This window comes from Coloeus monedula, assembly GCF_965178545.1.
Source record: "Coloeus monedula genome assembly, chromosome: 3".
NCBI lineage: Eukaryota > Metazoa > Chordata > Aves > Passeriformes > Corvidae > Coloeus > Coloeus monedula.
Window position 1 is genome coordinate 48,425,419 of NC_138783.1, and position 23,637 is coordinate 48,449,055.

Here is a 23,637-nt window from a genome sequence, read left to right on the forward strand (position 1 = left end):
AACCCAGGACATTGTTGATGTCTTACAAACACTGAGCACCCTTCAGTTACCATCTAAATAAAAACAAAGCACAATTTCACAAGTGTGGTGCCCAGATAGGGCTTGGTAGGGCAGCAATGCGCAATATAATATATTTGGAGCATTTCTTGTTGCTAAGTTGTTTATTTCTGAGGTGAAAAAATGCCAGGGAAAATGGCCACAGTAAGCAATAAACAATTGCATTAATCTTCCCTATATAATGCAATCATAATTTCAGCCTGTGATTAGATACAATGAGTGACAAAATAAATGATCTTGACTTGAATCACCAGCATAAATCAAACTGACATGAAAGGAATGGGAGTTGTAAACCTTAAGCTAATGTCAAATTTCTTATCAGTTTTACACGGACTCCCTGGCAGTTATTCTGTAAGTGACAAATATTTATGAGGATGGTCCCAATGTGGGGGGTGGAGAAGCACATTCAAGATCATTCCTGTAGTTGTCAAAACAAGAAGATTGTTCGTGTGACACTTAACAAATGAGATTTTGGCTAGCTAAATCAAAATATCTTTTCTAAACATGCTCAAACTGGGTGCCTGACTGTCTGCCAGTCTTTGAAATGAATGTGTTGAGAAGACAGCCTCACTGAAAACTTTTCTGTCACAAGAGAGAGCCCCTGCCTGGGATGGGGTGATAAATTTCTCTCGTTTCACCAGGTCGAAAGGAAGCTCCCAGAGATGAAACAATTCTAGCATTCGCTCGTGATTATGCAATATAACCAGAGCACATTGTGTAAACATGTTTACTTATGAAATTAAGCATCAGAAAGAAAAAAAAAGAAACATTAAGAGACATGTCAGCAAGGGTCAAAATGATGGAATGCAAAAAACGGCAAGCATTCCAAAGCAGAATTCCTCCCAGGATGCTGGATGCAGTGTGATCTGTGGGAAACCTCTGGTTTCTCCTTTCCAACCACAGCACTCACCTCTCCAGGGTAAGTCCATGTCATCTGCACTCTGGTGTTCCAGGCTGCAGTGACAGTGCAGTTAATTGCCAGGCTGTCTCCCTTCAGCAGCTTGACAAGACGCGGGGTGCTTAACTGAACATCAAAAATTGTGTTGGCTGCATGTGACAAAGAGGGAGAAGAATTAGTAATGCCAGCAGGGCAGGGTGCTTTCTGAGAGACAGGGAGTGGAGAATGCCACCTACTTTCTCTATGCGTTAGGTACTTCGTGCTGTACGTGTGCCCACCGACGGTTGTCTCACAGCTCAGGAGCCCAATGAATTTGTAAGTTGCCTTAGGTATTCTGAAGCCTTGCATGCTGTCCCAGATTATTGTCTTGCCATCAGGAATTAGGGTTTCTCGTGGGATCTGGAAGTGCCAAACGTGCATCACAAAAACAGATCATCCTCATGTCTACTCTTTAATCAAAGTAGCCTAGTAAAAAGGGATGGGGGAAAAAAGCACCCAAAAAATGCCAATCAACATGAAAAGGATGACATTTAACGATGTGGGTTTTTCAAGTCACATTTTCATCACAAAATAGAGGAAAAATGTGGGTGAAGAATGCGGACGTTGCATTTGTTTCCAAGATTTCATTATTTATAACAGGATGTAATTTATGACAAAATAGATTGGCACTATCATTAGCTTCAGCACTTGGGCCGCTATTCTGTTGGCTCCTGGTTGGCAGCTAAAGTGCTCATCTCTCTGAACCTTTGCAATTAAGTAGCCTGGTTTTGCCATGGAGAAACAAACACATATTTTTCAATGGAGATGACAAATTGACTTAATTTGCTGTCATTTTGTGGCTTTAACAAATTCCTGCCAGGATTCAATTCCATGCATGTCGTATTTATGTTACCTCAAAGACTTAAAAAACAAGCAAAAAAATTATTGCCATGCGGGATCACGTGTTTACTTTGTCAGCAGTACATGTTATCTTCTACATTATGATCCTTGGCACTTTAAGCCCCATTTTAATAAGGTATCATAAAAACCCTGAAAAGTAAAGCTTGACACAGCAATTGAAACTCAGACAAAACCTCTTGTTTTGGATCATGCTATTTGTTACACATTATTGATGGAATAAATGCCACCATTTGGAGAGCACAGAGATCAGCCATGAGTACAAAGTCTGGTTGTGACTCTACTTTGGTAAGACCTGTTTTTTTGGTAAAAAGAATATCTTTTTAAAGATGGCACAGAGCAGAGTTCAAATGAATTATGGTCCCAAGGAAAGATCCCTGGATCAACTGAGCACCTTGCAGCCCATCACTTCCCACTGTGCAACAGTCTCACTGTGTCCCTTCATCTCTTTTTTCCCCTTTATTTGAGCAGGGGACTTATGCGTTGGACAGCCCATTCCTTCCTACAAGCAAAGCCATCATGGGTGGTTGTCAGAGGCTGGGGGAAGCATGAATGTCTCTCCTTCCAGCATGATACAGTTTCCATCTAAAATATGGCACCCTTGATGCTGCCTGCCTATGCAGAAAGCCACCCTTGAGTTCACATTCACTCATCTCATCCCATTTCCTCCAAAATAACTGAGTGCACGGTGAATCAAATGAATACAGAGAACAATAAATACAGAGCACAAAATGACGTGGTAGAATTCCTTATCTTTACAACAGCTGATAAGATGCTATAATAAGCATGCAAATCACTGGGAAGTGTGTGTAGCACACACACGAGTAAAGCCCATTACATTACAGCCTGCTGGCTACCATTCAACAACATCTTGGTCCCTACAAGCTCTGCTGCCATTCCTGTTCTAAACAAAACAAATTTTCAACTTCGGTATAACTAGTTCATAGTTATGTTTTCAAGAGTTTCAATTGGATTTATCCTCTTGCTGCTTTGGTGGAAATCAAACAATTTCTGAGCTTATTTCTGTATAGGCTTTCATGAAGAAAGCGAAGCCAGAGGGTCAGAGCCTTCCTAGACTTGTATTTCCCAGTGAATGCATTCACTGCACATTCATTACTTAATTGATGGATTACTGACTTTGTATTAGCCTTACTCCAGGAATAGAAAAGTAACCAAAACACCCAGAAGAGTCCTGTTTTGCAACATGTAATTTTGTGAGTTGTCTGGATATCTAGCAGGCTTACTTGCTCTGGAGGCAGATCTTTACCTGTACAGTTTACTCATCTGACACCTCTTAAAACCACTAGAGCTACATATTTTTTTTTAAATATTTTTGCAGCTCTGAGACTAAGAAGTTTCACTCAGTCACCCATGAAAGCATAATGCAACACTAAGTTATTCTATGGAAAACTTTGGAAAACTGAGGTCTCTGACTAGCAAAAGACCCCTGTGACATAGCCGGTCTCTGACCAAATCTCAAGGGGGAAAACCCCAAGATACTGCACCAAGTCCCTTTTAGAGGGTGGAAATACCAGGACTTTGTCTTAGATGAGAACATGGGTGGTGGCTGGGCGCTCACCCTACAGCCCTTCACAGCTCTACCCTCTCTTCCTGCTTGCTTCAGTTTCTTACCCAGCTCTTCTCCATGCTGTTCTCTGCCAACTCCACTAGTTCAAATGACCTCTTTCCCACTCTCAGAGAACCACAGTTGTTTTGCTCTGCCCTGAACCAGCTTTCAGGCCATCAACTAGAAACACGATCTCATCACCATGCTGATCACTGCACGGATGGTACAGGACAGAGGATCCCAGAATCACACAATAATTTAGGTTGGACGGCACCTCCAGAGGTCATCTGGTCCCACCCCTATGCAGAGCACAACCAGTGTAACTCAAAGTCTTGGCCATTTGGTCATCACAGAGAGAAGTAGAAAACCTATGAAGAAACATCATGCTGGAACAGTGAGACTTCCACTGAAGCAGCAGAGGATAAATTCAGCTACAATAATAGCCTGCAGATGGGAATCAATGCGATTCAAAGAATCAGCTTGTTGCGACGGCTGCAGTAAACATGGAATTTATTGTCCACATGCTAATCTGTGTGGACAATATCACTGTGGCTCCCAGTGCATTCTTGGCCTTTTACCTTCTTTGTACTTTGCTTCAAATGAAACTTTTTTTGGTATAGGTTGTGCCGCCTTCTTTGCTCAATCTTTGCTGAAAGTTTTTGGTACCTGGTGGCACTAACACAGTACTGCCACATACTGCATATGTACATATGGTCAAGAGTTAAAGTCAAGCTGTAGTTCTCCACATCTCCAAAGGCAGATTGTATTGGAAAGAGACAACTAAAAGGTTATTAAAAATATATATTAGAGTCTTGAATTCTTCTCTTTTCTTTCATGTTTCCCTTTTCACCAACTTGGGAAGGATGAGGTGGCATTATTAAGAATTCAGATTGTCCAGATATGTGATTTGCGGCATTCCTTGGGTTTTTTTTCCAGGTTTTATTCCTTATACTGGAGCTTATCTACTTCTATTCCCATGAATGTCATTGTTTTTATGATAGAGAATCCAAAAGGATAGCAAACAGATGGATTAAATTATTGTACTAAAAGGTGATACTTTCTCCATTTGGCAAGATAAGAGCAAATGAAGAGGCAAGAGAAGAGAAGTGCACACCTTACTTGCAAAAAACTGTCTTATTTTAAGGATCCTGAATGAGGCTGCTAGAATCATGTTGATAGGAATGATGGTTTCAGAGACTCTGAATATCTAACTATTAATCATTAGATCAAAACTATAAACTGATTTCACAATTCTTCATATGATAAGGAAGAGAAAAGCCCATCAGCTGCTGCCTGTAAAGGTTACAGCAGGACCTGAAGGCTGAACTTGAGTGAGGAATTAAAAGCTTCATTCCCATTTCCCAGTCCATGTTTTATTAGCTTCTTGAGTTTTGAAGACCCCCCTCCTCTGTTGTATTTGATTTCCATGCTATAAAACTAACAATTTGCACAGATGTTCAGCTTGAAAATGAAAACAACACAGCATCTTAAAAAGTTTGACTAAAGATGCAGTTCAAGTAAAATAATAATTTGTGGTGTTGAAGATGAATAATAAACCTTTCCCACATTGGTCCACTAAAACTAAGAAGTGGCACTGCAAAGGAACAAATGCTGGAGGCAGTGCTCATGCAACTGTAGGGAATCCTTCCAGAAGAGAGAGATTATTTAAAATATTTCATATTTTTACTTCCTGGCAGTATAGAAGGCAGAACCTAATGACAATTGAGCTGGGATTTTCTGGGGACACCAACTTCTTCCTTTATCACTGCTGGAAAACACAAAATAGCTCTTGCTGTTTCTCCAGAAGTAGTATGCCTGCAGCTGTGGAATGCATTTAACACATCTCTTAATGGCTGTGTGAGTAAAACCTTGCTGGAATCTTCATATAAGGGTGTCATAGAAGATAAATAAAGACATGATGTAATGCATTGTAACTTACATGCTTCAGGAAATTCTAGGATTAATTAGGGAACACATTTATTTTTCCTGGAATGCAAAACATGTAAGCAACCAATCCTTTCTTTCAAGACTTGGCTCCACCTCCTCTTTCTCCTTTTGAGCGTATTACATCTGGTTCTGATGGTGTAAAGCTGTGCCTTACACCACAATCCCAGGCTAAAGGCAAGTTGATATGAGTAAAAGAGAGTAGCTATGTCTCAATCTTCTCCAAATAAGGAGAATTTTCTTAAATGTTGCTTAATTAGAGAAACTTGACAGGAGTTTTCTCAGGTAGAAATCTAATATGCTGAGATTTCAGATGCAACACTACAGTGCCCAAATAAATTCCCACTTTACAACACCCCTTCTATGGAATGCTAAGTCTCACTTCCTTTTGATTCTATTGCCACACAGTCTTATGCATCTTCTTGCAGGAGAACCATGTGTGTGTTTGTGTGGGTGTGTACTTACACTCACAGGGCAACATCCTGGGTCAGATCACTTTCTTTTCTTTGCATTTTTTTCTCTTTCATGGGATTTAACAGGTAAAAACCAAGGAGAAAAGTCAGTATCTATATTAGCAAAGCAGAACTTGATAGAATTGGTAAAATCTGTGGCTGGTGTAAAACTCTGCAGTCAAAGAATAACCAAAGACTTCTACTGCACTAAACAAGTATCTTACGGTGGTATTGTTTGGCAACTGTATGTTATTCTACAAAGAGACAAACCTCTTTTCCTTTTAACAGTGATGAACTTTCATTGCCACTATGTGCATAGCTCCCTTTATTTAGAAAATAAAACTTCATTGCCACCTCCACCTAATTTTTAAGCAAAAAAAAAAAAAAGGTAACTTTAAAAAATGCCCCATTCTCTGTCTTGATAACAGGTACTTTACTACATACATATGATTCAGTTAGCTGTCCATGTAACTCTTAAGGGACCTAGACTAATGTTTTTCCCAAAACATGGAAATGTCTATTTTTTTTCTATAACTAGTCCTGCCACATCAAACTCTGCAGTTTCCCTGCAAAGTTTCCCCACAACAAAAAGCCATCCCTTTTCTAAGTGCACTCATATGTAAAGGGAAGTAGCAAAATCACTGGTGGGTGTGAGGTAGGGCAAAGGCTTGCAGAGATCCTTGTACAGCCACAGCAAGTCTCCAGGGACTCACCAGCTGTTCCAGAGGACAGAAGAGGAAAAGGGAGGAAGGGCAGGGGAAGAGGTGGGAGGAAATCTCTTCTCCTAACAAGAAATTCCTTCCTGGGCTTAAGAAACCTTTGCCAGTGAGGATTTAATAAAGAAGTATGAGAAGTTTAAGATCCTTCAGAAAATTCCTGCCTTTTACAGGAGATTTGATGAAGCCCTTCTGTGCGACACAAAATGAAGCCTCCAGGGTTGACATATTTCTGAACACACTGACACCCAGAAACGTTGCATGAGAAATATTAAATTGTTAAAATATTTCAAAAGCATTACAATAGCTGTAAAAAAACTAAAACATCATCCACAGTAACACTTTCAGAGCACGCTTGGATAGAGGTACCTTTTTTAAAGTAACAGCAATGTTTGGTGCTGTGACTCTGCATGGAATGATCATTTCTCTTCCTACAGCCATATTTATTATTTTAGGGATATCACTGTGCATCTCTACAAACGGATTGGTTGTATCTGCAAAAGAAGAAAAATAAAGGTTAATATGTGAAATCTCAAGACAGTGTATGGGAATTGTAACAGTGCATACGGTCTTAAAAAACAGACTAGCCCTGTCCGTAATGAAAGCTAAAAAAGTGCTGAAATCAATCATCCGTTTACTTTTGTTTAAACATGTTCATCAAACTATTATTAAATATTTGAAAATATATGTATCATTCAATATCAGTATCAGTACTTTGAAGTCTTCTTTAAATTTCAGGACAGTGGAAGCACACTTTTTCCAGTACAGCAACATCTCTACTGCTGAGGTATGTGTTTCTTGCTTCATGGCACTTGTATTTTATTATCACCAGGAAAAGTAACGATATGGGAAGTGAGCTGAAATCCACTTATCAGGAACCCCCTACAAAGCACACCATCCTGCTGTCTGCAAGGAAATTGATAGGAAAAATTCACATTGACTGCATCAGGAGAAAGAATCTACTGTGATTATCTAGCCATATTTTCATCTCAGAGGATACGGACTAGAGAGAGTTAATTATTCTCCTCCTTCCCACTATCACAATACCTATGTGTCTCTTTTTTATGTGACAAGGTAAATGAAAATTCCAGGAAAACATTAATTCCTCTTGACTCAATAACTAAAGCTTGGCAGAGTAATTTACCGTCCCTTGAACAATCCCTTTAACAAAAGGCATTGTCATAAATAGCTTGCGCTGGGAACAGGGAACATTGCTGCTGCTATTGTTTGGACCACTTAACAAAGAGGGGCTCAAGCCACAGGCTCTGGCTCCAAATCTTCTTTGCAGGTGTTCAGATCTGAAGTTTCAGTTTGACTCACATTGCAGATAGACTACCTCCAAATTCACATAAGATTTGGTTTTTAACTCCTAAAAAAAGTGGAACATTCAGATCTTAATTCTGTGCTTATCTACAGCTCTGTTTTTTCAGGCAAATCCCATTATTTTCACTCAGTCAAAAATCTTAGAAATAACAATGGAAATCTTTCTTGGATAAGAAATTAGTAAAGCTAGCAAGAACCGATCCCTTATAAAACCTCAAACTGCAACTCTTGATTCAAGTGTTCTGGCCCCAAACTTCTGCATATTGACCTATGTTCACTTAAATAGTTCTTCAAGTAAGTTACTTTTGCCTGTCTTTCAAAAGCATAATACGCACTTTCCAGTGTCATCAAACTGTTCTGCCCTTAGGATCCTCTTCTCTTACTATGTGTAATAATATTTTTGTTTGAGACATCAAACAGGAAGAAAAACAGATTCTGCTCTAATTTATACTGGTAAAAATCCTAATGCAGAGGATCTCAAATGTGCTCCAGGATACAGAAAAAAGTTTTCTTAAAGTCATTTAATGAAACTGTTATACAAACTTTCTGAAATGAAAGTCACAAAGTATTATTTAATAATAGGTATTAATGTCCACTGAGATAGCGAAAGGAACTTATGAGTAATAGAGGATGCATATGTAATAAAAAATGCCCTGAGGACTTGTTAGGCCGACGTTTCCTCTGCAGTACGATTCAAGGAAAGACCAAGAATGAACCTGTTTGTAGCACAGGGAAAAGAACCTTTTTTGTTTCAGGGGCTGCAGCCACAGAAGAGGTCACCTGCCCCTTAACATCACCAGACAAACTGATTTACTACTCCCCAAAGACTCATTTGTCTTTGTCACAAAATTAAGAGCTCCTGCCCGAAACCAGCAAGCTTTGCAAAGTGGTTTCCTGTACCATAATCTCCAGATCATTGTAAGTGTGAGGAAGAGCTGTTCTGGGGACTGCAGTGCTGTCTGCAGACAGAGTATCACCACTGACTGATGCCAATATCGAAGCAGTGGGGGTTGTGCAGCTCAGACCTTGCAGGATTCCTGCCCGCCCAAAGGCAAGGACAGGAAACCAGCATAAAACACCATGTTTGGCTTTTCTTTCTTCTTCTTCTTCAGTGGAAATACATGTCCACGCCTGGAGAAGTCAACAAAGTGCTGTATAAAATTGGACTAAGCGCTCTGGTTGCCCTTGGTAGGCTGCAAAGCTCAGTCACAGCCTCTCCTGGTACACTCCCTGCCGTGTGCGCCAAGGCGTCGCCGTGCCCCCGCTATTCGCGTGCAGAGCTCCCATTGACATCACCAGGGACTTCCGCCATGGGCCAGAGGGCAATCGATGGCCCCGAGTGCTCCAAATGTCTTCCTGCTTTTGATTAAAAGAAATACACATCATGTTTTCCTAGCACAGTTTTTTTTCGTAATGAGCACGGAGGCTTTTCTTGATTCCCTTTGAATTTTATTCTCCTTCCACCTTAAAGGCCATAATGGAATACTCTTAGTGCCTGCAGATGAGAATCTGGTGAGGGCTTTATGAGCCTGGATCAGGCAAAGCTGAACACACGGCAGCACCAGGGCAGGTTATACCACATCAGCAGGGTTTGCCAACAACATGGAATTCTTCTGTCCCCCAAGCAATAGCTCTCCTTGCCTTTTTTTTCCTCCTTCCTTCCCATCACAACCCCAGCTATTGCCACTAGCTCCCACTACATTTCTTCTCAATTTCCTCCTGAGGGGAGGTAAATGCCATCCTTCCCCATGTAGCTGGTTGGAAGCACATCTGGCATGACTTAATCTTCCATCAGCAGTCTTTTGGGCCAGCTCCACTAATTCTATATTCAGAAAGCTCTAGACATAAAAGGAACATCACAGACTGACCTATCCTGAAGACCACATCCAGGTACATTCAGCTTCACTGGAATTTGGAATGGAAGATCTAAGGGGGTTGACCTTATTTTTATGAATCATTGATTTGGTTTGTTGGTTTGTTTTGGTTGGTTTTATTCAGAGCTGCCTGTGAGGGTAGCAAAATGAAAGCTGGACAGCCAGAATATTTACATATGTTAAAGGTTACTTTAAAAGTCAGCTTAGTGTATTTTTAAATTGTGCCTAGAATGAATGACTGTGTGCTGGGTTGGCTGTGTTCCTTACAATATCTCTCAGTTGCAATCAACATGAACCCACACAGAGCACTCATGAAATCACAAAATCCATGAAGGTCATTTGCTATATTGTTAAAGAGCATAAATAGCAGCTTTTTACTAAGCTAGTTGGCAGCCAGATAAAAACTTGATAAGAGACTTAGCACAAGCAATATTATGTCTGGTATCAGTAACCTGTCTAGGCTATTTATGGGGTTTGCACAAACAACTAAATCAGCCAACACTGAAATGCCAAATTCCGAAAAGATGGAGACGGTTTTTCTTTCCACAGGCTTCAGCTACTGTTCATGGGTTTGTTTTGTTTTTAACAATCTGAGCTATGTAAGTCAGAGGACTTATATATACATTTGCAAGAAGAGAAGTCACCACAGGAAAATCTAAGCTCCTTGAAATCTCTAAAAGTTTATCCTCTGAAGTTCTTCCAAAATGCCTACTTACACTTGGCTCATCATTAAGATTTTTTTCAGGCTAAAAGAGGTGAAATATTATCATCACATCCACATAACAACCTTTCCCCTCATGCATGTGAAAAGAACCACAATATTTAGGAACGAACAGACATGCAGACTTCATTGAAGTTCATGGGCCAGTTGCCACATTCTCCTTCCATCGTAGGGATTAAACCTCCTTAACTTTATTTATCCCAGATAAACTATTGGGGATGTTCAGAAGTAATTCCAAAAGAATCTTTTGCACCAAGAGTCATTCCAGCCTCATTTGCACATCTACAATATAGACATTTCTCACTGAGCTAGGAGCCAAACCATTAGTGTTGTCCTGGTGAGACAGGGGAATTTTGCAATGGGACTCATCTGACCTGTTTTAGACATCTGCTTTAAAATGAGATGAATCATGCCCTAGGAAATGTATCTGTTGAACCAGCTCAAATGCATTATTTCCTTAAAGAAAAACTATCCCCTTTTGTCTGTGTTATTCTGGAAGAAAGGTTGTTCCACTCTTGCCTCTTCTTACTTGCAAAATAACACTCTTCCAAAACAAAGCGTGTCTAAACCTTGAAAGAAAACTTGAGACATAAGTATCACCCTCCTTTTTTGTTTTGCTTTTTTTTACCTGGACTTATATGATTATTAATTTATATCTAGAGCACATTCAGACAGAAAGAATTCCTACTACAATTGTACAAGAATTTTTAGGCAAGATTGGTTTGTTTTCCTTTGAGACTAGTTATACTATGCTATCATCAACATAGGACCATGGCACAAATGAAACACAGTTAGAAATCTTCAGGAAAAATAGTCATATTAGCCAGGAAATCCGCGCTAGAGCTATTACTATGTTCAGCAAACAATCCCTAGAAAGGCTAATGGATACTAGGAACGCTCTTTCAAATGTATCCCTCCATTGTGATGTCTCACCCTGGGAAGGTATTTGTTTCAGTAGGAGCTATGAGCCTTGGTGAGGGAGAAGGACCACAGGGGGTGAGTGCAGAGCGTTTGATGCTGCCAAAGTGTCCACACATGCTCCACTCCACACAGTATCCCGTGATATGAAGTCCATGTACACTCAATGACAAAAGCACGGCAATTACAGGCGATTGACGTCAGCAAGTCCTAGAGGTCTCTGTTTTGTAACAGGAACCTCATTAGAAACTAAAAATGTGTCCACATACTTGATACAGCTGCAACATAGTTTAATCCCAACGAGTTTCCTCTTCATAACAGAAGCGCTATCATAGTATTGACTCCGCCGGTGTAAGCCAAAACCATACTGCTCATATGTTAAACTGTGCCAAAAGCAAAGACAGAAAAAAGGCACCAGGGAGGAAGAGTTTCCCAGGCCTTAGCAGGTTCTTTTATCAGTGCGTTATTTGTGAATAAGAAGAAAAAGGAAAAAGAAGAAAAATCTCCCTTTCTGTTAGCTCTCAGGGTGTTGTGTCTTACTGCTTTTTTTACCTGCTGAATTATTTTGACTTCGATACTTCTGATCTAAAGAGACCCTTTTGGAGAACTCTTTGGATACCCTCCATGTTCTGCAACAATAATATCTTTAGGATTACAGGAGTCAATCCATTCAAGCTAAATCTCAAATGCATGTCAGTTCTGGGGCTGGATCCAGCTATCTGTCAGCAGGAGGACCTTCCAGGGACATGCCCGGGAAGTTCTAATACACTCAGAACCTGCAGCATACAACTTTAGAGTTTGAAAATGAGCTCAGAATCCCGGATGTTTTGGGATTTCAAAGGCTTACATTTTGAACAATTGCCTAATGATAAAGCCCTTCATTTTGGACTGCTGAGCCCAAGACACATATCAAGCCAAACACATAAAACTAGTAGGCATGTCTAACATTCTAGGCTTTGGTGAGCACAACTACTCTTAGGACCTGCACCTTTAATTACACAGCTCTGGTTTATCTCACCTGACTTAAATCATCTCAAAGCAAGGAATTTATTCTAAGCTTGTTTCCCAGATTTCTTGAAAAGTCAATGATGAAAAGCACATACCAGAAGCTCCTTTTGTTCTCTGTTAAGTATAGGAAGAGAATAGACGACTGACTCAGCCTACAGATATGATTTTAAAGCACATCTCATTCTGCGAGGAAAAGTAGGTGACCAGAAGACATACACAGCAGGATCATGAGAAAAGACAAGGAGAGGGAGAACACTGACTAAGAAATGGGCTACTGCCCTATAGCCAAATACAATTTTACTTCAAGAAGAATTCTGTTCTCTGTTGCAGCAGAATTAAGATTTTACTCTTGTATATTACTAGCCAAAATCTGTCTTCATCACAGAAAATAGCAACCCTTCATGCAAAAATCTAACTTTGATATATCAATGTAATTGAACTTGCTTTTCCTCTGTCATACCAGGGGGGCAATTGTTCAAAGGCAAGAAATTATGAGAGTAGAGAATTAAGAGTACTATACATTTTTGAAGAGAGTGAATGAGATCCAGCAATTGAAAAGTTCCTTGGAGATATTGGGACAAAGCAGACAGAAAGAAAAGCCCTTAGTACTGTCCCAAGGGAAATTTACATAGGATTCAGAATGGCCTGCTGATAATTTGGTGTTTCTTAAATGTCTTTATTCCACCATTATCTCTTTTCAAGCAGAAAATTCCCCATGCCTCACTGCAATGTATGAAGTGAGCGTTCATTGCAAATCTTTTCCTTTTTACTATTAGGCTGCAGTTCCCTTACAAAACAAAGCTCTGAGCAGTTTTGGGTCCGAGACAGTGAAGAAATTGGCAAAGAGGCTTTGCTGCATTTCAGATTTTTCCCATGGCTTGTGGGGGAAGTCAGGCCATCAGTTTTCTTGTGGCAAAGTTGAAGACTCTTAAGAGAATTTATTTCCCTCTCTTAATGTCTCAATTCCTGAGCTGTGTGGGGTCAAGAGTTGCCGAGACACTGTGGACTCGCTCCCCACTGCAACTCAGTAGTGACCTCTCCAGCTGAAAGAAGGGTGGTGACAGGATTAGCTCCTCCAAGGCAAGTCACCAGCCTGCCTCTCCTTCATCCCCAGAAGCAGGACTTCAGAAATGCTTCAAGTCATCCTGGGGCCTGTGGGACTTGCAACATCCTCATTGTCCTGTGTCTTGTTTTTCTCTATACCAGCTCATTTTCTGCTGTAGCATACACTCATTACTGAACCAAAGGACTTACTGGCTTTATTGTGGTCTGGTCTTTGGGCTTTTTTTTAAAATCCAGTTCATATTCAGTATCACTCCAATTACGGAAATGAATAACATTTTTAAAACAATAAGTGATGACTTCCTGTACAAACAATATCAACTTTCCTGATTCAGATTCTGTGTTTGTAAATAGCAACTATTTGTTCTCATCGGCCACATGCTAAGACATGGGAAACAGGCACCTTGGTGATGCACATGGAGCTAATATGGGAAATGGACTGACACAGCGTCCTGCCACAGGAAACAATACAAAACTAGGAGGGACCCAAATTTCACAAATGTTTATTTCCTAAACACTCACAAATTAATGCAAAGTAAAACTAAACTCAGGAAAGATAATCTTCACAGCGGATTTTGTTACCCCCATCTCAACCCCACTTGAGCTAGATAATGAATTTCATGCATGTTCAGAGAAACAGGGACTCATATTAAGAGACAGATAGAGAAGAGATAGATATAATGAGATAGCACAGAGAAAGAAAATACTTTTTCTGACACTACACTTATCAGAAAGGGTGAGTTTTGATACTCAGTATCTTGTTTCTTTCCAACTTACTCAACAATTCTTCCTGGAACTGGAAAGTTTTGGAAGACTAATATACCTTCCTTCACCTTAGGGCAAAGTGACACTTTCAACAGCCATTTGCATGAACAGTAACCTTGCAGCCTCCCTCATTATCCATAGTTTTCTCTAACTTTCAAGTGTATTTCCTGGGACAGAATTAACACTTAAATATTAAGAAATTGGTTTTCAATTAAAATGATAGTCAAATTCAGAAAAATAACATGCCAGAGAGGTCTAAGGTTGCTACAGGTTTGTTCCTGAAACATTATACTATGTTTTTGGTAATTAAGGTTAGAGGAATTAAAAAATCTAGCCGTCTCTTCAACAGTGACATCAAGATTTATGACTGAATGTCCTTGAAAAACCAACGAAACCAAGACACTTAGGCAGCCTTCTTTAACTGATTAGAGGGGATAGGAGGACAGGCAGTGGCGCGGGCTGTCCTAAAGCTATTTCTGCAATGATTCTTCCATCACCATGTGAATTCTGTAGATAACCTTGGTTCACTGTCATCTAATTGAAGGTGCCTTTCAGATGCAGGCAAGCCACATACGACTTGGGAAGCAGTGAAGAGTTAGAAAGACCAGTTGTGCCTCTCATTTGTAAAAATTTAGGATACAGAAAAATTAACTCTTCGAACGGGTAAGAGACCAAGAGAATGCAAAGGCATCTCTTGTATCCTAAATTCAGTTTATCAGAGAGGTTCTTCTCATGTGGTGAAGGGAGACGATTGTGGATAGGTCTCAGACAGGAATGACATCCAAGGTGGGAGGTTCAAGAAGGTCCCATGATGGGAAATTATAAAGGGAATCCAAGGAAATTGTGTGTTTTCCTAGGTTGCAGGCTGTTGGTCACTAAATGAATATCCTATTTTGGCTATTCTTCCATGGATGCATCTGTTGTTGGATTTACAGAGAATTAAATGAAAAGAGCTGGGCAACAAAAACACTGCAGCATACTTCTGATTAAGGAAAGTAGGATGAACAGCATGAAATAGCCAATAGTGTTCAATAAAGCAACACACAATAATGGGGGGAGCTATCTTATTTTCTATCAGTGTAGTGAGAGGTCCACTTCATTCTGCTTTTTCACAGTGCCAGTCTCACTCTTCATGTCACAAAATGAAGACAAAGGCTAATTCACTCTGATGTGAACTCATTAGATGCAGCAGACCCAGAATTTGGAAAACTTCCAGTTGCACGTTCTCTGTAATATGGGCTTTCAAAATCTGTGAATCCTGAAATACTACAGTAATCTATTAATTTTACTCTGTAAGAATAAGGAAAAATTAAAGTATTAATTAAATCCCTAAAGTGTCTATAATTTGTTCTTTTATTGCTGTGTCTATTGAATTCAACTCTTCTCAGAAGTGTCTGATTAATACCCTAGAAGGAAACAGGATCAGAAAGCAATTTCTTTTATAGTCTAACTGACCTAATTCCAGCACTTCCCATACATTACAAAATACTTGTTTGCTGAACACAGCTCTGTGTTTAATTTGATTCCATTTATTCTAGATTTTTTCAATCTGTGTGACATGGACTACAGAGAACATTTTTGAATACAGTTTCATATGCAAATAGTAATTTTCTGCTGCATGAGGCAAGTCAGTGATCTGGATAGACAGCTTTAGCATCCTTCAGCGGCCTAGAAATTGCATCTCATCCAGTCATGTAGGATATGGTTTGTGATACCCATTTCACATATTTGCTTGTAGTCCACTTCCATCTGGACTCCTGTTTACTCTAGACAAGTGACTGGATTGGGTCTTTTTCTTGCTTCTTTTTTTTTCCTAACAGATAAAAGACTACCATTTGTATTTGCAAGTACTGGGAAAGAAAATTTTATACATTAATTGGTAAATTAACATTTTTCAAGGCTGAAAATGTCATTCAAAACTCAGCCACAGCTGAACTGCCTTACTTATCCACCTTGTTGTATTGAAGAGCAAGTACCAAGAAGTGTTAGAAAAACTTCATCTTACCATTAATAAATACATAGACTGTAGATTCCTTCTTCTTTTTCGCTGGACTTGTTGGGTATTTGCAGCTGTAGTTTCCAGTGTCACTTGCTTGAGTTCTGCTCAAGGTCAGACTGCTGCAGGACTGCTTCCCATTCCTTCCACAGGCATATTTAATTACTTTCAGCCTTTTGCTATCCTTGCTAAGAGTTTCAGGCAAAGACCATGAATGAACCATTTCCCCCCTGCAAATACAGATAAGGAAGCAGAAACAATTATGTTGGGCTGCAATTATATAGCTTCAGTTCCCAAGCTTTCTTTTTTATTATATCAGGCTATTTATGGGGTTCTCTTTTATCTTGTTTTCCAAAAACAACAACAGAAACAACAAAGAACTATTAAACAATTGCCATTGAAGTTCACTCCCCACCTTTCCCCACAGCATAAGGTTTAATTTTTTTTCTAATTTCAGTTACAAAAAAAAGAAAGTGTCAGGTGTATGGCCTCCCTGCCAAATTATCAGAATCCAACTCAGCTGGTTACCTGCAGGTGAGATTTAAAGTCTGGCCAGCTTGAACAACGTGCTGTATGCCATTTATACTCAGCTCAGGAACTTTTAGTTTTGATCCTGAACTAGATCCTAGAAAAACAAAGGAAAAAACAAAACATTAACAAAGACAAATAATTCTACTTCCAGCCCACTCACATTTGTGCTGTTATACTGGAAAGGAAAAGAAAACTGTGTGCTTCTCTCACCACACATACTCTCTTCCTTTGAGCGAAGTCCTGTTGCCCTGACTCAGGACCCAAATAACCTTCCAGCAGCACTACTCCGGAAAGAAAATAGAATTGAAAGCTATCTGTCAATGACTTTGCTCTCAAGTTTTTCACTGAACCTAGCATGAAGAAACTTCAGGACCTCATGACTACACATCTAACCAAGGAAGTGTGCCCCTGGGCACCACTGGCTGCATTTCCTCAGGAAATACAGCCATGGCAGCCCCTTCAATGGGAAGGGTAAAAGTCAGCCACTCCCATGGTAAGAGCCACAGACTGGCTTCTAAGATACCGAAATCCCACTCAGCTCGCTGCAAAGCTGGAACTCATGTGGAAGGAGTGACAGGGCATTAAGGATCTTCCCTTCCTGACTGAAGGTCACAGCACTGTTACCTATGGTCCTTCGCCAGGGGTGGGCTTCCTGTCAGTGAAGCAGTGTCAAAAGGTAGAGGTTTACAGTAAATTTTGAGAACAAGATCAAGACACCTTCCAGACCAGATTTGCTGCCTATTTGAGAAAGCAAGAAAGCAACAAAGCATGTTGTCATGGCCACACCATTCTGGCATGGGTGAAACCCTTGGTGTCAGTGTAATACAAGGTGGCTTAGGACACTTGAAAACATCCAGGTGGGCTTCACAAAGGCCATGTGGAGCCATTTTTAGGAAGACCATGAAAAAGCCCCATGGTCAGAAAACCAGAAGAACACGAGATCTTCCCTCTCACCAAGTCAGGAGGTGCTGACTGGAAAGACACTGTGTTTTATCTTTGCCCCATAATAGGCTATGGCCACAAAAGCTTCCATGGCAAGCTGACAGAAGAGCATGCCTTAGAGAAGAAACAGTGCTTGATGCATCCCATTGCCCTTGCACTAACAGTAAAATGTTCCGGAAGCTGGGAACATAACATGAAAATATTTCAAAACAGTTGAAAGTTGAAAACCAGTTTTAGTCTAATTGGGACTCAAGTGTAATTTGTAAAGATTTCAGCCTTGAGAGAGAGCAAAAGAAACTACCTCAAACCACTTCACTCCAAGAGAAAGTATTACTTTGCCAACATATGGGAGAAGCAGCATCTCATGGCCAAGGGTAATGCATATCTTTCTGCTAGAACTCAGTCAAGTACAGTTTGAGCTCAGCTATTTTAGGTTCTTCCAAGCGGTTCCTGCCACAGCCAAGTATGAACAGCTGTATGCAACAAACATAGCAGAAATACATGAACCTTACTTGGTGGCTACATAACACCCATCAGAAACACCTCCCTCTTTTGTTGACTAGAGAAGGAACTTTTGGACACCAGTTCCAGCTGAGATTGGTGACAAAAATTTGGATGTATAAACACTTCAAAGTCAATGGGTGCTCCAAATTCAGGAGCTTTCTTTTTAGCCCTGTATATCTTATTGAAGCTGTGGCTCCAGTAGTTTTCCCATATATTCTATCATCTGTGCCTACTCAAAGCAAGATTTAAAGGGTACACTTGAACATAAATATAAACTGAATTATGGCTCACTTGCACAAGCTGCAAGCAAGGGCATAACAAATTTTCAGAACAAAGATGCCTTCTGGACTGCACCACAAATAACAGCATAGATTTAAATGGTGAGACAGTACTTACTCACAGACTTCCCCTGAGATCTGTCTAGACAATCATATTTCTAACTAGAAAATAATATATTCTGCCAGCTATTAAGAGGGGAGAAAACTGATGCAGCAAATCACTGAAGAAGCAACTTGTTGTGTGATATATATTGCAAACATACATCTTTCTCACCTGCCCTTTAGGAATCTCAACACTGAAGTGCTGGTTCCCCCAAAGTGCACACTGTGCTTTTATGGGATACTATCCCATAGATACTTACAGTCTGTGAGTCTTCTCATTCACTGTTCTGAAACAATGCCTCTGAGGCTAATCACTGAGAAATTGAGATAAGATGTTACAACAGCCTAGGCAGCTTCTTGGAGAGCAACCAAGGCACTCTAGTTGAGAGGATTTGTCAACATCCTCCAGCTAAACAATTTGATGGTTTTGTGAAACTCCCACATTCCCTCATTTCATTTGCATTCCTCTTGTCATCCCAGAATTGAAGGGTCAGATGCTCTCCCAAGAAGGCAGCATGTATATTCAGCTTTACGAATTTGGTTTTTACTTCAGGGGGACACTTGACCTCAAGCTTCCCTGAACTGCTCCTGATTTGAGGCTCTGGAAAAGGTGAAAGCATGCAACAGTGTTTACAAGCAGTTCAATATATATGAAAAAAACATGAACGATGGTCTGCCAGAGGAAACCATCGGGATCAAAGCCCAGCTGCTAGAGCTGCAACACTCAACCTAGTTGCTAGAGAGCAATGTGTAGGTTGCTTCCTGTGTAAAACTGGTGGGAAAGTGGAAAAATACATGTGAGTGACAGGTGTTGACAGCAAGACAGGAGAGCAAGTCTGCGGTGCCTGGCCATGCCTGCAGTGCTGAGCGCTTGGCTTTGCTCGGCACTGGCACCGGCACCATGCCCAGGAGCAAAGCCAGTCATGCAGCACCGTGCCCACGTCTGACCCATGCTGAGACCAGGAGACCAGCCCTGGGAATGTGGGCTGCTGTTGTTCTCAAAGTCTGCCAAAGGTGATGAGCAAGAAACCATCATAAATGTTAAAAGGTTTTTTCTCTTCGTAACTTTACAGTGACATAAACAAAGACATGAAAATCTTAAGATCTATCCTAAATGAAGCATAAAAAACAAAGCAGCCTGGAAGCCTGTATGTCAGATCTGCCTCAGAGTTACTAAAATCAAAGAAAAAATGTAACAAAACCACCTACCTTTTCACCCCATCTCGTAGGCAGAAAAAGAAACCCAAACATACTGGATACATACTCGAGCTTTTGCCCTTTTACACATTTTACATATATCTAAAAGACAGCACAGTGTGTGGGATCTTAAGGAGTGCTTAGTGTTTGTCTAACTCTGCTCCCATTGACACAAGCCAGCATTTCATCATTGATTTCAAGTACATTTTAGACACTTAACTCCAGTAGTTAATCATATTAACATTGAAGACTTAATGTCAGTGTATTTGGCAAGAGATACAAGCCATGTTATGTATTCATTTATTTAGTTTTTCAGTGACAAAAAACTGAAGTCTTATTTCAAGCCAATATTGTTGCTTTTACAAGTATGGGAGACAATGCTTTTACCAGCAAGATGCTATGTCTTGAAGAAAAATAGCTTTATTTGACATCCTATCTATTCATGGGTCATTAGGTTCCTTACGTTTTTAAATGCTTCAAAACTGATGCAAAGCACAAATGCAATAGAGTTTGACGTGTTTGCCAGGAAAGAAAAAGGAAGGAGAATAGCAGGGAAATTCCTACTGTCAATATTTAGAAGCAGATTATGCCTTCTATGTACCTTCTGTGGGCATTTTACTTGACACTGTCTTTTCTGAAGGGTCATGGCTCAACAGGACACATTCACTTATCATTGTGCCTGTCACTAAGCGACCGTCAGCAGCCTACCCTCACAATGACCTACATTGAGGGGTGCAACTTCTTTTCATGTGACAACAAGAGAACTAATTAATCCTGATAACTGAGGAATCTCCTCCCATGGGGAAAGGGATGATTTTTTTTTGGTGTGTTTTATTTGTTATGGAAGGCTTATTAGATATATGTGAAAGTCAGTCAATGGGGTTGCTTAATTAATGAGCAAACATTAATTTAGATTGCAAAAGTTAGCCATTCTAAGTAAAGAAAAGGAAAGAAAAATATTTTTTATGAAAACAGAGAGCAATCTGTAATTTGCAAGGGGAAAAAAAAAAGCTTTCTTCAATTATCTTCTGCCTTTCAAAAAAAGCTGATTGTCTTCCAAATTAAGTAAATAAAAATTTGAATTATTTGTTAACCAAAAAACCCACTGATCACAAGTCATGAAAAAAAAGATAAAATAGATGAACATGCATATATTTTTCCAATACAATGTGTGTCCAGTTCTACAGACAAATGAGTAACCATGGACCCATGATGAACCCTCCACTGATTTCTGCTAAATCTTGTTTTCTCTTTAAAATGATAGATTTGCTGAACATAAAATTGGGACCATGATCTGGGTTATTATTCCCATTCAGATTTTCCCAGTTTCTATTTTTAAATTTCTTTTCATACACTGAGAATTTCTGCTACCTTTGACTAAAGAAAGCAAATCTAAAAGCTAGCTTTAAAACCTAGTTAAAAACATTTACAATATTAGAAGTTATTATAAATTTCCTTGAAGTTGACAGGCTTGATGACTTTCTAACATCTTTTCCATAATTTGGGACTGTAACTTTCTTCCAGCCACTCCAGCTATCCTCAACATGCTGACTAATCTTTTTTTCACCTGCACAGTGAGAGATTAAGGAGAATGACCAGTTTATCTTTGCAACTTCAGCGTGTACAAAGAATCTGACCTTCTGGGTTTAAAGTGCCATCTGTGGGCAATAAAGTTATCCATCATGAAGTAATTGTTTCAGTCACTGTTGGATTTGCACGTGTTTTACCCCTTGTGAAACATAACGAAGCCTTTGAGGGTTTTACCATCAACTATCATTTACTCCTGATTCAAATATTCAGCAAAAATGCATTTGGTAGACGACACTCCTGCATTGGAAGGAGAGCTCACGTGATTTCTTATTAGGGTCTTCTCCTGTCTGTGCTGCTTAAAACATCTGTCATTCAGTTCAAACGCAGCCCAGGACTTTACTCATGCATATGAGCACTTCCTTATGAGTCATTCCACTGATGGGACTGGGAATACCCACATGTGTGCAACTAATAAGCAATTGCAGAATCCAAACGAAACGTAAAGGAACATGGCAGTACCCAGTGGGTCGACCTTCAGTGCATCTCCAGCGAAAATGAGCTGACTCTGATCTGCAGCAGCACCTTAACCAGAACATGGCCATCAGCTAACCTCAAATGGAGCATATGGCTTTACTCCATTGTGTAAGGAAACCTGGGATATGAGTAGTTTTCTTTATTTCAGAGCTATTCTTGACAATCTATTGTATTACCATATCTTTTAAAGGTTCTTCAAGACATTCTGTAAGTAAATATAACTCTTTTCTTGGTCAAACAGTTGTACCTATCCATAATAATTGCAATTACATCATTACATGAATTCACTCTATTAAAGAAAAAAAAAGATATAGAGAGAGACGAACTAATGGTCAACTCTTAAGAGCCACTTAAAGTTCTGATTTACATCTGACCACATGAAGAAGCCTTGACCAACAGGTCCTTCTAGTTTAATCAACACTGAGATTCTCATCAGCATTAATACTTGCATTTATTAAAACAGGAGAACTTTTAGGGAGAATTGTCTTAAAATTTGTGTGGTGAATGGAAAAGAAAATTTTGTTTTCCTGTTCAGAGTATGACTGTCTGGCCTGGTCCTGCTGCAGGACTAGAGGGAGAAGGGAGCACCCTGGATAATGAAGCTTCCTACTTCTGTGAGTGCTGGTGGCTGGGAAGAAATGCTACTTGAAGGAGACACTCTTCTAACCCCATGGCATCAATAGCCCCCATCTCATCTGTCACCTGGATTTTTGATGCTCAGGTACAGACAAAGAAGGCAGCACAGCCTGGTTCCTGTTCCCGGGGGTAAAAGCACCCTCTCCATTGCCTGCACTTAGAAACAGTCTCCGGGAAAGACCTACAGTGTCAAACCATGAGCCACCCTGAGACTCCAAGTAGTATCTCCAGGTCTTTCAGATGCCATTTAAGTCTCCATTCATTTCACAGCACTTTTTTGAAGTAAATCCAAGCTTCACACCTGAAGCCTGCAGAAGAGAAACTAGGGCAGCTTAACTGTGAGAGCAAGGAGGCATGCCTTTGTCCCAAGCTGACACTGACAACAGTCCAGATGAGCAAACTCATGATCTGAAGCAGCAAAATGTAACCACTGTTTCTACTGAAGCAGAACTTTGCAGGTCAATTAAGAGCCATGGGGATTTACAAGTGTTAACAGATACAGGTCCCTGGACTCAGAGGTAGTTTTGTACTTGTTTCCTGTTGGTTCCTGTGCAAAGAGGCACCACACAGCTGGCAGACAGAAACACCCTCAGGGTAGAAGCAGCAGCTCAGGCTGTATCACTCCTTAACAGAGCCATCACTTGCACATATCCCTGTGGTGACTGAAACTTTCTTCTCTTTTGCATTCAAGACCAGGAAAACTATTGGATGCCATTTACTTACAAAGTACACACAGATGCACAAAAATGATCAATTCATTTGCTCATCCCTTTCAGGTCCAAAAAGGACATTCCATTTATCCAGTCTGATGTTATGCAACACATGCCAAGTGATTTCTGGATCAAATGCTTAAGTTTGATCAATCTCAACTATAATTAAGAATTTAAAGTACCACCAGGACGTAAGAGCCAGCCAAAAAAATTGATAGGTTAATGGATGGCAAAGCTGGTCTGCTCTATAATACACATCATAATAGAGTCTGAACAGCATAGGATTTGTAACAGTAGATTAAATGATTTCTGAGCAGACTAAAAGCCTTGGCCATGACTCCATGCTGTGGAATTAAAAATCAGTCTGCAGGGAAAATGGATGTGCAACTGCCCAAAACAGGCCTTCATAGGCATAGAAAGGTATTCGAACAAGCGTGTCACTTCGTTTTTAGCTCTAGATCTCAGGGCAAGTTAT

General features: G+C 40.1%; 1 protein-coding gene across 3 annotated transcripts in view; it reads right to left on the reverse strand.

Moving 5' to 3' along the window:
- FLT1 (fms related receptor tyrosine kinase 1) overlaps positions 1–23,637 on the reverse strand; it is a 109,280-nt gene that overhangs the window by 77,093 nt on the left and 8,550 nt on the right. For all 3 annotated transcript variants that reach the window (XM_082278687.1, XM_082278686.1, XM_082278685.1), the window contains exons 2-6: positions 16,727–16,823; positions 16,208–16,428; positions 6,901–7,025; positions 1,192–1,354; positions 968–1,104 (exon numbers count right to left, since the gene is read on the reverse strand). In XM_082278687.1, the coding sequence (XP_082134813.1) occupies positions 968–1,104; positions 1,192–1,354; positions 6,901–7,025; positions 16,208–16,428; positions 16,727–16,823 (743 nt within the window). The remainder of the gene's footprint in view (positions 1–967; positions 1,105–1,191; positions 1,355–6,900; positions 7,026–16,207; positions 16,429–16,726; positions 16,824–23,637) is intronic.